Source organism: Crassostrea angulata, chromosome 1, assembly GCF_025612915.1.
Source record: "Crassostrea angulata isolate pt1a10 chromosome 1, ASM2561291v2, whole genome shotgun sequence".
Lineage (NCBI taxonomy): Eukaryota > Metazoa > Mollusca > Bivalvia > Ostreida > Ostreidae > Magallana > Magallana angulata.
Genome location: NC_069111.1, coordinates 30620354 through 30633521, shown reverse-complemented (window position 1 = coordinate 30633521; position 13168 = coordinate 30620354). Strand labels below are relative to the sequence as shown.

Sequence of the window (13168 nt, the reverse complement as noted above, 5' to 3'; positions counted from 1 at the left end):
GAGAATTCGAAAATACTCATTTTTTTAAAAATGTCCAAATGCATTTGTTTTTTGTACGAGCATCATTTTGATCACTGTATCTCTGATGGTGTAACGTTTTAACAAATTGAATTACCCATTAATTGTAATCTTGGTATCTAATAAATGCACGATGTACCAAGTTCTATCATTTCTGGCGCTCTTGTTACCTTATTTTTAAATAAAACTGAGGTTTGTCTTGATATTTTCATCATGATCAAAATAAAACAACGGTACTAATTTTGAACAATTAATCATGAAATTAATGATAAAACAACCCTAAAATGGCTACGTAGACTTTCTTATAAATCTTCGTTAGATGCTCATTTCATTTATTTTACTTTATTTTTAATCGATCAGATCTTTTGATTTTTTTTTTAAAGTTAATTTTGATTTTTCTTTATTTTTTTAGTCGGTCAGTAATGAAGGAGAGAGCTAGCATGAGGCGGATGATGATCAAGAGGTGCGGATCAATGGACACCCTGACGGTGACCAACGATAAACTGGACCCGCGCAGCCATCTCTCTGACCCCAATGACCTCAACCGAAAGTCGGCTGTCGTCGTCACGTATTCCATTGATGACGACAACCAAAAAGATGTCTGAGATATCTCCATTTTCATTGGTCGACGTTCCATTATTTTGATTGGTTCGTCTCTTCTTCTGCTAGCAGAAGTTTGAGAGAAGTAAAAGTGTCGTGAGATTTGATTGGCTGTCTGTGGACAGGTGGAAAAGAGTTTGGTTTGCAAACATTTTCAAAGACTGAATATAACATGCGTCTCTGCATTATTCCTGTGATATTGCCACTAACAAGAATGGACTTGTGACATACTTGTCTTTATTTTATTTTTTGCTGTTGATAATATTTTTTGATTTGTGACGATAACTTAGAAAAGATGAGTTATAATTGTATTTTAATGATTAAAGTGTAGTTTTTCTTTTCTGAAAAGGTTACAATAAGTTTGCATTGAGTAATATTTGTAGTTTTGATTAAAGTAGAAAATGTTGTATTTATTGGGCTTTTAATGATAGAAATTATCATTGTTTAAGTTGATTGTTTTATGAATTATTTTTAACTATGTTTTGAAGTGCTCATTATTAAAGTTATATATCAGTTATATCATGATTTTTATCATACTCAGAATACACGTGTATATAGATGTCATTTTTTGATAGCCAATGTTTTTCATGTTTTGTTAATTTATTTGAAAGTTTAACGATTTGTGTACATATTGATTAAATATAAATGACTGAGTGTGCGACTGCATTGAATACTGGTTCAGATATGGATGTATGGTATTTAGAGTGTCTGGTTTTGTAAATGATGAAAGAAACACATCAGCATCGTAAAACATACGTATTGGTCATTTCATAATAAGCTTTCAAGTTGTTGATTTTGCACTACGAGGTATCCATGACATTTTTTCTACCGTGTGTGGTTTTATTTTATTTTTTGTTTTATTATTGTAATTACTCATATGAAAATGCATTAATTCGTCAGCAATGTTTCCATGACATTGTACAAAGGCTCGTATCAAGTCTCCGTTGTTGTTCCCAATTTTCCTTTCCCATAATTCCCTTGCGAGCTTCCTCTTTTGTGATCAACATCCGCTGCACGAATTCCCACCATGCGATGTGTGCAAAAACAAGCTATGAGATTTCTGACATCTGAGACAGGCGTGATGTATGTTTACATTCAGGTCCGCCTTGACGTCTCCTTACACTGCTCATTTATAACCCCTCGGGGTTCCATATTTGGAATTATTTTAGGATAGTAAATTAGAGAGGGGGGACTCATTAGAGAAAACATAGATTTTATAGAAACCGCTGGTATCATACCCCCAGTTTTGTTTGATTGACAAATTCCAGAAACCTGGTGTAAATAGAGTGTCTCTGTACAGTCATCAGTAGCCATTAATGTTGTGATGCTAGCGCGAGGCATCACGGCGTTTTGTTATGCGTATATGTGGGTTTTATTAATCAGTATAAATATTATATAGTTTGGAAACAGTTCGTATCATTCCTTCCCTTCTGTTGTGTCAGAATGATAACTTTTTATTGATTTTATCTGAGATTTTGTTAATAAATTCTATCTAATAGACAAAGTGTCAGCTTTTTATTTTTAACAAATTTGGAGTTTTCAAACATTCCAGTTCAATTGAGAAATTATTTTGGAAGCATGTTTGTATGCTTCTCGGCGTTACATAATCACATTTTTAACTTCTTCACCGAATCCACCAAGCCTGAAATTCTATGCCGTCCTGTATCCGAATCCTCCTTACAAAAACCGTTTTATAGTTTCACTATTAGTACATGTATAAGCAATTTGATCTAGCTGAATCATTTAATTTAAACACGTTGAATAGTTATGTTTACTCATTTCTAGGAAATACCGGTATTTGCCTGTAAAATAGTATCCAGATGTTGTAAACACTATCATACCGGTAATATCTCAGATGGTGGTGTACCTTCCTTAATGAATCTATAAAGAAAATTAAAACATGGTTTAAAAAAAATTTAAAAATTAAAAACTAGAGCAAAGCAACGAGTGGATCTTCCGTAAATGTCGAACGCGCAAAGTGATTTGAATTCACCATGGCAAATTTTATAACACTGTAGTATTGTTTTATTTTGTTAAAAAAAATGAAATTTTCCAAAAATTGGAACTACTTCCGGTTTGGAGCAAAATTGATGAATAAAATTTTAAACCCCCCAGTACACCATAAAATTGATACATCTATCATCGGTAAAAATTTCAAAGCGATATCTTTAAAGTTTACGGATATTTCCTCCGGACAAAATCACTTTCATAAAAATTAAAAATGGCCGTTAAATTTGAACGGAAGTGACATAAATGATAAAACTTTAACATTGCAAAGGTACGGTAACTTTACAAAGCTCTGAGAATTTCATTGAAATCGGATAAAAACTTTTTGAGATATAAAGCCGAGAAGGAGTCAGAATAAAATAAAATAATAATTTTAAAAAACTAGAGCAACGCTCGTTTCAAAGCAACGAGTGGGTCTTCCGTTAATGTCGAGAGTAAAGCTAGATGTTCCTTCAAGAAGCAGAGTTCTTAAACCAATAACAATGGTAACTTTAAAAAAAATTAAAAAATCGAATAATTCTTGGTACGACTTAACAAAATCCGAATGATTCCGAGTACGAATTAATAAATACCTTAACGATTCCAAGAACGACCTAACAAAAAAAATCCGAACATGTCAAAGTAAGACTTTACAAAAAATCGAATTATTTTTGGTACGAGTTAATTTCACTTTGAACATTATGCTATTTTTTAAACCTAGAACGCGGAATCAAAATTTCCGAAAAAAATCGATTTTTAATCCCAAATATCTCTGCAATTAATCCCAAATATCTCTGCAATACATCGTTCGATGTTGAAACTGATTTAAGATTTAAATTCATCATGGCAAATTCTATAATACTGTGGTATTGTATTATTTTGTTACAAAAAATTAAAATTTTCAAAAATTGGAACTACTTCCGGTTTTGAGCAAAATTGATGAATAAAATTTTAAACCCCCCAGTACATTAAAGAATTGATACATCTATCATCTGTAAAAATTTCAAAGCAATATCTTTAAAGTTTACGGAGATTTCTTCCGGACAAAATCACTTTTTTTAGATTTAAAAATGGCCGCCAAATTTGAAAGGAAGTGACGTAAATGCATAAACTTTAACATCTTTGAGGCACGGTAACTTTACAAAAGCTCTGAAAATTTCGTTGAAATCGGATGAAAACTTTTTGAGATATAAAGCCGAGAAGGAGTCAGAATAAAATAAAATAATAATTTTAAAAAACTAGAGCAACGCTCGTTTCAAAGCAACGAGTGGGTCTTCCGTTAATGTCGAGAGTAAAGCTAGATGTTCCTTCAAGAAGCAGAGTTCTTAAACCAATAACAATGGTAACTTTAAAAAAAATTAAAAAATCGAATAATTCTTGGTACGACTTAACAAAATCCGAATGATTCCGAGTACGAATTAATAAATACCTTAACGATTCCAAGAACGACCTAACAAAAAAAATCCGAACATGTCAAAGTAAGACTTTACAAAAAATCGAATTATTTTTGGTACGAGTTAATTTCACTTTGAACATTATGCTATTTTTTAAACCTAGAACGCGGAATCAAAATTTCCGAAAAAAATCGATTTTTAATCCCAAATATCTCTGCAATTAATCCCAAATATCTCTGCAATACATCGTTCGATGTTGAAACTGATTTAAGATTTAAATTCATCATGGCAAATTCTATAATACTGTGGTATTGTATTATTTTGTTACAAAAAATTAAAATTTTCAAAAATTGGAACTACTTCCGGTTTTGAGCAAAATTGATGAATAAAATTTTAAACCCCCCAGTACATTAAAGAATTGATACATCTATCATCTGTAAAAATTTCAAAGCAATATCTTTAAAGTTTACGGAGATTTCTTCCGGACAAAATCACTTTTTTTAGATTTAAAAATGGCCGCCAAATTTGAACGGAAGTGACGTAAATGCATAAACTTTAACATCTTTGAGGCACGGTAACTTTACAAAAGCTCTGAAAATTTCGTTGAAATCGGATGAAAACTTTTTGAGATATAAACCTGAGCAGGAGTCAGAAAAAAATAAAAAATAAAATAATAATAAAAAGAAACCGAAGAAAAACAAGAGGGTCTTCCGTTGGAAACGGAAGACCCTAATGAAGAAAAACAAGAGGGTCTTCCGTTGGAAACGGAAGACCCTAATAATAATAAAGTATAATTTTCGGCGGTATTCCTATGCCACAGCCAGAAAATGGTTCCAATCTTCAGTCTTTCCTCTTGCGGCTCCGCCAGTAAATAATACTTTAGTGAAAATGGTTACATTTTAGTCTTGCCAAATTGTGTTAAGAAATATTGATCATTATTGATAAAAAAAAAATTGAGGCGAAAGGCATGGACTTTTGACCATAGTCTATTGAAAGCTCAGCCACGTCGTGAAAATGTGATCACAAAACTGGTTTTAAATTTTTAAATCCAACACGCTTTTTAATAAACTTATTATTATCCAATTTAATTTTCACTCAATTCATTGCTAGCTCACCAAAACAAAGTTGGGCAGAGCTTACGGTTTACATGTACTAAACCATCAGCGTCGGCGTCAGGTCAAAGATTTTGAAGGTCCCCATACGTTATTTATATATACAATCAGCGTCAACGGCAGGTTGAAGGTTTTGGAGGTCCCTTATCTATGTCATTATTGATCCTACACTAATCTTCAAAACTTGGCAATGGGTGATGCATCTAAGGGTACTATTGACTTAGAACCATTTTAACAAGAGCTTGGACTTTGGGTAGTTGCTGCAAACATCAATGTGACGTAGGCCTGTCTATTTCATTGAAGGCCACTCTGCCATTGCTCTTTGAAATCAACAAGATTTGTCTGGCTTTTGAGCAAAGACTACGCAATCGGTACATATATTTCACATGAAACCAGCGTCATTTTTAACTTGTTTTGACGCAAGAAATAGATAGTTACGTCCTACTGAAAGTCCAAGGTCTTGTTAAAATGGTTCTAACATACTTAGCATGCTGAATCTACTTGAAAAGTAAATCTGCGTCCCAGTACTCTCAGTACTTTGATGAAGGTCGATATTATGGAACTGACTAGTTTTGGGTTTAGCAGTTGGTACTAGATTGATGATAACATATATTAACAAACGTATATCTGAGCTTAAAATATCGTTTGTCTCTGATCGAATTCAGAGGACCATCTTTCTCGAGAGAAGAAAAATATTTTGTCATAACAAGAGAGGGAGAATCAGAAACAAACCCATTCTTCAAAGCCCGGATGTAGAGACACACTGAGAAATGTAGCTGCAGGTCTGTAGCCCCCGTCTGAAAAAATTAAATTGAAGACCTGGGAAAATTCGGACGGATCGACGACCTGGGAAGGTGAAAAAAATCGGATGGACGACCTGTGGAAAAGTTGGATGGACGACATGAGAAGCTAGAGGAGCCAGGGGTCGTAGGAATAAATGCAGGTGCGGGAAAAGGCAATAGTTGGGAAAACACCCAATGACTCTTAATGGCAAGGTTTCACAAATAAAGACATTATAGACTAGTATCCATGAAAGTTATCATACAAATAAAGAGGAACAATTAATGTATGATTTTTTTCCTTAAAAATCATTTGATCAATATTACTTTTAAAATTCTTATTTTCCAATGTGATCATTTTTGGACTGCCCTTGACTATTGGCCAATGTTTGGCCAGTGAACTATTAATGAAATAGTTATTTAAAGTAAACTGGAATAAAAGTTACTACTCATAGAAATCCAAATACTTTATTACAAATCCATTTACTGATCCAAACACATACATGTACATATAAATTATACATGTTTATTAATGAAAGACCTGAAACTGGGCATTAAGAATAACATTTTGTGCTAGAAACTGTCTCTTTAAAATAGATTTACACAAAAAACATGGCTGTCTTCATTTGTCCAAATATTGGGTAAACAGAATGAAAATAAAAGATTCTAAGATTTTAATATAATTATGCATTACTGAGTTGATCTACCATTTTGATCTGGCATTTATCATCTAATGAGTATTTGTTGGGATTTCAGTACTGATCTTAATTCATATAATGCAGTAAATAGATTGTCCTTAATACACAAATTCTTAATACTCTATACAGTGCCACAGTGATCAACATGTGCCATTTATGAGTGTTTGTGTATTATCTTGGTGTATGCATGTGTAGATATCACACAATCTTTTTTCGATACAAAATATACATCCATCAAAGCATAAAAATGTATCAAAATGATTCATTACATGACCTATCACAATTTAATATAACAGCAATGGCATATATAAAGCGAATGATTTAGAAAAGTTGGTTACTTTAACCCAAAGTATAGTCTATCTAATGTACATGTCTAGATGAATAAAAATCTCACAAAAGACTCTCAAACGTCCTTAAAAAATAATTCATTAAAAGGAATGACCTGTTAGTTTTGCTTCACCGCATGAAAAACAATTGTGCAAAAACAAAAAAACAAGAAACATTGCAGTGCCCTATCATCTCACCAAAATTTCCAAAACAAAGGCTGACACATTCTATAAGAGTTTACTGTAAAGATCGATGACTGATTAGGAAATAAATTCCATCAATGACTTATAATCTAAAACAGAGACATACTCCTATCAAATGAATATTATGCAGGGAATGTTACACTCATTGATCAAAGAATTCCTTCTTTTTCTTCTCCACCTCAGGGCCAGACATTTCCTCAAGGATCTTAAAGATGACAGAGAAGTCTTTACCGCCGTAGCCCTTCTCAGTCATCTTGGTGTAAATCTCAAATGCTCGCTGCCCCAAGCTCACAGCTGAGTTGGTGTCTTTGGCCGCATTGTTAGCCAATCCCAAATCCTGAAATCATGATCAATTTTGTGTAGGTAATTGTATACTACATTGTTCCAGGTATTTTACTATTGATCCAAGAAAAGACTTTTGTAAATAGTATCAATTTTAACAAATTTGCCAGAAATTAAGTAAATTAAATACCAAAGTTCAATTACTTTTGCACATAGCATTCTCTCTCTCTCCTCTCTCTCTCTCTCTCTCTCTCTCTCTCTCTCTCTCCACAAAAACTGGTTTTACCTTTGTCATCAGAGCAGTACCAAATCCCCCATCATAGTTATTGCTGGAGGGTACATTCTCGAACACCCCGGGGCAGGGATTGTATGTATCACTGGACCAGCAGCGACCAGAGCTCATGTTCAAAATCTTTGCCAGCATCTTAGGATCAAGTCCCAGTCTAAAAATAGTTCATGACATCAGAAAAGAATGTATCTGTTGCAGGTGTTTAATATGCCATGTAGTTCATGTTCAAAATACGAATGTAGCAACCATGTCAGATCAGTATACATAGATATTTCTTTTTTGAACTCATAACTGGCTTTATGGGGGTCAAAGAAAAATAAGTCTTGTTTAGTTTCAGACTTAAAAACAATTTATTCAATGTAGCTCTAAATGTAGAGGTGCAAAAAATATTTATATATTTTATACACCTCTAAAACTTTTCTTAATTCTTTTTAATTGATGAGCGTCACCAAGTCACAACTTAATCAGTAATTATTGTTTTAAAAAGGTTAAAACTATTAATCTCCAATGTAATTTAAATATATTCCAACTTTTAGTTCATCAATAAAAGTATGTATAACTTTACTTATATTCATTTTTCACTCACATCTGCTACATGTAATTTGAAATCTACCATGTCATACTCGGCTATTTCACCTCTATTACATGTTCTTTGCGTAATCCTTATTTGCATATTACAACAGACATGTTTGGATATCATTTATAAGCCATTTTGATAACTTAATTAAATCTATTAATATCTATGTGAACTATGTGTACTTACTTGATTCCTAGGTTCATGGTTTCTGATGTCCCAATCATAGATATGCCCAATAACATGTTGTTACAAATTTTAGCTGCCTGGAATGTGAAATAAGCCATAGCTATGTTTACTCGCTTGTATGTTTTTATTATCTATTAAATGATATAAAATGTATAGACTGGTGCTACTAGAATAAACAGCACCTTTAGAGCTTTTCTATAAAAGCCCCAAAAAAAACTCCCATGTAACTTTTTCTTTGATCAATAACCAAAAACATTTTTTTTTCTTTTCTCTTCATTTTGAGGACATGAATACATAAATCATTTTTTTCTTTCATAATAAAAAAATAAAAAATTAACTACCTATACTATATCATTTTTCAAATATAAATGTATACTGTACTACATAAAATGTTCACTGTTGGCTGGACAGCACTATCAATCCTCACCTGTCCAGTGCCCACTGCCCCACAGTGGACCACATTCTTGCCCATGTTCTGGAGGATTTCCTGGGCCTCTGGGAACTTGGAATCTGGGCCACCCACCATAAAGGTCAGAAGGGCTTGTTTGGCTGCATTCACTCCTGTTGTCAAAGATGGTCACAAATTTTGATTATTTATGTACATTATCTTTAGGGGAAGAACTTGAATGATATTACACCTTGTTACAAATTACATTTTTATGAATCTGTATTTATTCAATAAAATTAGTCTGAACCAAATAAGATTTTCCATAAGAAGTTACATAATGTACATTTTGTGAAGGTGTCTATTATTTCCATATACATGTTGTACGTGTTTATTTCTGTTGTTGGTTTAACTTGCTATTTTTTACACATGAGTACAATGTACTAGTATGCTATTGGAAAATTCAAAACAGCATGAAAATTTAATCTACAAAAACCATGAAAATAATTAGGCAAAAAAATAAAGCCTGTGTTTAAGAGTGCATATATATGCATGTATATATGTTCTTACCCCCTGAGACAGGGGCGTCCAGGTAGAATGCCCCCTTCCCCTCCGCTACCTTAGCCATGTCCTGGGAGACGGCAGGGTCGATCGTACTGCTGTCTAACATTATGGTGCCCTTCGCAACCTTGCTGTGAATAAAAAGAAAATCTGTGTAAAACAGATGTTCATGAAAATAAATTTTAAAGTTGAAAGTCTGGTTTACTGATTTGTTTAGGTGTTGCCAAATGCAATTTTTTACAGTTTATATCTACCTGTTGAGTTAATAACAAAATTGACCAAAATCTTAAAATGAAAAAGTTTGCAATAGTAAAAAAGGGAAGGTGGTAATTCTGTTACCAGTAGTACAATAAATATAACATGGATTGTTAGTTACCTGAAAATACCATTGTTTCCCGTGTACACTTCCTGTACATGCTTACTGGCAGGTAACATAGTGACAATTCTGTCAGTGTTGGCTGCTATTTCTGCTGGATTGCTGGCAGTCTTGGCACCTACAAAATAATTATTTGACTAACAGTATCGTAATATTTCACTCTGTACTAACTGTCAGTTGAGGTTATCTGGCTGATGCAAGGGCAGCTACTGTGACATAGTTAATTTAACAAACCCCTATTTAATGAATATTGCTTATCAAAAGAATGGTTAGTGTTGTGTAATAATCTATTAAAAAAAAAGTTTTTTATGTCATCCTTCATACCAGGTATGCAGAGGTACGAGTGTTAAAAATGATGTACATTCTGATTATTTTAGAATATAAATTTTTAAGGTAACTCCGTACCTATAAATCATTGGTTCAAAGTTAAAAATTTGACTTTTTTTTAACTTATTGGACTTGAATTTCATCAAAAAATAAATAAAATATATATGTATCCATACTATTTAAGATGTAAGGTAATAAAAACCAAAGGCTGAAATTAGCATCTGAAAATCACACTTTTTTTTGGTTAAAAATTAAATATAAGTGGATGGATACTTGTTTGTCTATTTAAATTTTATTGCTTTACTATGCCAGAAAACTAAAATTAATTTTCAAAAAAAGAAAAAATTGTTTACATTAGAAAAATAATAGCATTTAGATATATCACTTAGAGAAAAGTAGAAAAGAGTTATTTCCCTTTGTCATTATTGAATTATGTCGAATATAAGGATGACAAACGCTTATTAAATATCTCCAAGTAAACAATGATTTGAGTTTTTGATGTGCACCTATGATAACATAGAAATTACAAATCTACTTGCAAGAATTTTAATGAATTCATGGTTTATGTAAAATGTATGATGTCACAGGAGGGTGGATTTACTTTAAAATTTAATTATGATACAATCTTGATTTTTTTTCCCTAGTAAACGCTCTATGTTAAGACACTGAGTCCAAGGGAAAACAAAAAATATTTATAAGGTGGTCTACTCTTAAGCAAGAACTACAGGTATCAGAAAAATAATTACCAGCTTGTTTCAGCCCATCTACAGCAGCTGTGTTGACGTCATAAACCAGGACAGGGTATCCCTTACTGACCAGGTTCCTGGCCATGTGGTTCCCCATGTTTCCAAGGCCAATAAAACCAATAAGAGGTTTGTCTCCCTTTGAAACAAAAATCAACCATATTAAAGTGTAATAAACTAACTGTCTGATACAGATGAAAAAAAAATTCATTTTTTTAAATACACAAAACATTGATTTCACACAAACACAAGGTCATGATTACAGACTAGTTAAAAAATTTTACAGCTTTTTTCTCTGAAAAACGCTGCTTCATTTTTTTAATGATTATGAAAACGTTAAGTACATTAATTTAAAATCTTTAATGTGTGCCATCCACTGTTGACACGTGAATAAATATGAATAAATATCATGAAACATATAAATGATTATTTTAATACTAGGAATTGAGTGTTAATGTCTTACCTGCACTGGCCTTGTTACTGAAAACAAATTATATGTTTAGTTGAATAAGGTAGAGGAAATTCGAACTCCGACAATTGACATTCGTATTCTTCCTAATTGCACATCTTTTTTAATTTGCATTTTCATATATCCATGTACAATCTATTCTCACCTGAAAAACATCTTTTGCAAGAAATGTTCTTGCTTGTATTTGTCACAAACCTTGAAAACATTTGTGTTGTTGTTAAAACAGTTCTGCTGACCCCTGCCATTTTCAAAACCTCGATCCCGATTTGGATGTAGTTTTCACCCCCCCCCCCCTCCCTTTTGAATAAATTCAGCGTTTTTATACCAGCCCAAAGTGTTGGGCACGGTGGAAAAATACCTATCCCCCGCAAAATATTTTTCAAGTTTGTCTTCTTAACTCGAGCAATATCTTTGTAAAATATTGAATAAAAATTTCACATCTTCATCTACAGAATCTCGGCCAAATCCAATTTACACAAACCCAAGTTTGTCAAAATGATGAACCACACTTTTTATCCATTAAGGGTGTAATATGAAAAAAGTAAGAAATTAGAGTGAGGTGTTTTAAAATCTTCTAATATTAAAAGTAACGGAGTATTTTTTACAATTGATATTTACTATCCTTCTGTAGCAAGAATTTGGTCGCGCTTGTCAGCTTGTATTCGGTTAAAATCAGACAAGGGAGTAAACTTTAGTTTACAAACTATTGTTTTTGTCGTCATGAATGAAGATGGCAAATTATTATGCCATTCAAAGTTGTTTATTTTCATTTTATAGGAAAAAAATGCCTTGATTAGATCAGTTTCAATCAGCAAAAAATGTTTAGAAATATGTTTTTTTTTAATTATATGGAAGTCATAATTTGCAAAATTATATTGCTAAAAAGTAAGCATGTTTTAATTTATGCGTGTTTTTATTTGGTTTCATTTTGTTGTTTTCTTACATCGCAAACATCTTAATTAACACTGACATAATTCGGTATTTTCAATGATTATTTTTTTTTACCTGAATAAAATACTTGCTTCATAGAGATTAAATTGCTATCATAAAAATTTTACAATATACATGTCTATTAGATTGTGTTTTTTAATTATTGTCTTGCTTTTATTTTTCAAATATTTTTGTATTAATTTTAAATTAAATATCTAAATTAAAGATTATTTAAAAAAAAACACTTACGATAAATTTATTATATTAAAAGATGGGGAGGAGGCAAAAAAATTACATAAGGGAGCATTAGTAAGAAGAAAAATGTTTTTGACTGAGCATAATTTGTTTAATGTCCGGGAGAACTTTCAGTTTCTCCCGGACATTAAACAATCAATGTTCAGTCAAAAACATTTTTAAGGAGGGGAGAGGTAATTGCCTCTCCCCTTCCCTCCTTAAAAATGTATATCAGTTCTGCATATCAGTAAGTGCAATATATAATATATGTATTAAGAAGGTGACAATTTAAGTTATTAGAACTTGTACTTGTTTATGTTTTTGACATATCTGGTCGATAAAATATGTTTAATTCAATTCCTTAAAAATCCACTTGTTGTCTGAAAGAAACCATGGCTTCTCTTGTTAACTGAAACAACTCCTGTCTTCGGGTCTATTCCTTGTCTTACATCTCTTTCGATTAGAAGTTCACGCACCGCGATGAAAAAAAAATACCGATAGTTAGTTAGTTGGCCATACTGCACGGAGAACCGTGATTCAGGATGGGAATTCCAATCTAGATTGAAAACACGGAAGAACCAGAATCTCCGATATATTTCAAAGTATATCAATTAATGCTTGCAGTCAAAATTATGACATATCGCTTTTCTTAATCCCCAATTTAAGGTTTGGAATTTAGAAAGGGGGAGGAA

General features: G+C 32.3%; 2 protein-coding genes across 2 annotated transcripts in view; one reads left to right on the top strand and one right to left on the bottom strand.

Annotated features, from left to right (window-relative positions):
- The window catches only part of LOC128189501 (thrombospondin type-1 domain-containing protein 7A-like), an 84465-nt gene extending 82343 nt beyond the window's left edge, over window positions 1-2122 (top strand). The window contains exon 27 of the mRNA XM_052861202.1: window positions 431-2122. Within this exon, the coding sequence (XP_052717162.1) occupies window positions 431-623 (193 nt within the window). The 3' untranslated portion in view covers window positions 624-2122. The remainder of the gene's footprint in view (window positions 1-430) is intronic.
- Window positions 2123-6343: 4221 nt separating this feature from the next.
- LOC128164593 (3-hydroxyisobutyrate dehydrogenase, mitochondrial-like) lies at window positions 6344-11571 on the bottom strand. Its single transcript, XM_052828527.1, has 9 exons — window positions 11458-11571; window positions 11307-11323; window positions 10847-10982; window positions 9774-9891; window positions 9407-9528; window positions 8879-9012; window positions 8452-8528; window positions 7686-7842; window positions 6344-7454 (listed from the first exon to the last, which is right to left on the bottom strand). Exons 1-9 carry the CDS (start codon window positions 11555-11557, stop codon window positions 7260-7262), a joined length of 1056 nt encoding a protein of 351 aa, XP_052684487.1. The 5' UTR covers window positions 11558-11571; the 3' UTR covers window positions 6344-7259.
- Window positions 11572-13168: the final 1597 nt, after the last annotated feature.

Excerpts from the sequence above, each read along its gene's own strand:
- LOC128164593 (XM_052828527.1), bottom strand. The coding sequence starts at position 11,557 with ATGGCAGGGGTCAGCAGAACTGTTTTAACAACAACACAAATGTTTTCA. Across the intron at positions 9,013-9,406 it reads GGACGCCCCTGTCTCAGGGG|GAGTGAATGCAGCCAAACAA; the intron begins GTAAGAACATAT and ends CTTTGACAACAG. Across the intron at positions 7,455-7,685 it reads GTACTGCTCTGATGACAAAG|GATTTGGGATTGGCTAACAA; the intron begins GTAAAACCAGTT and ends TCATGATTTCAG.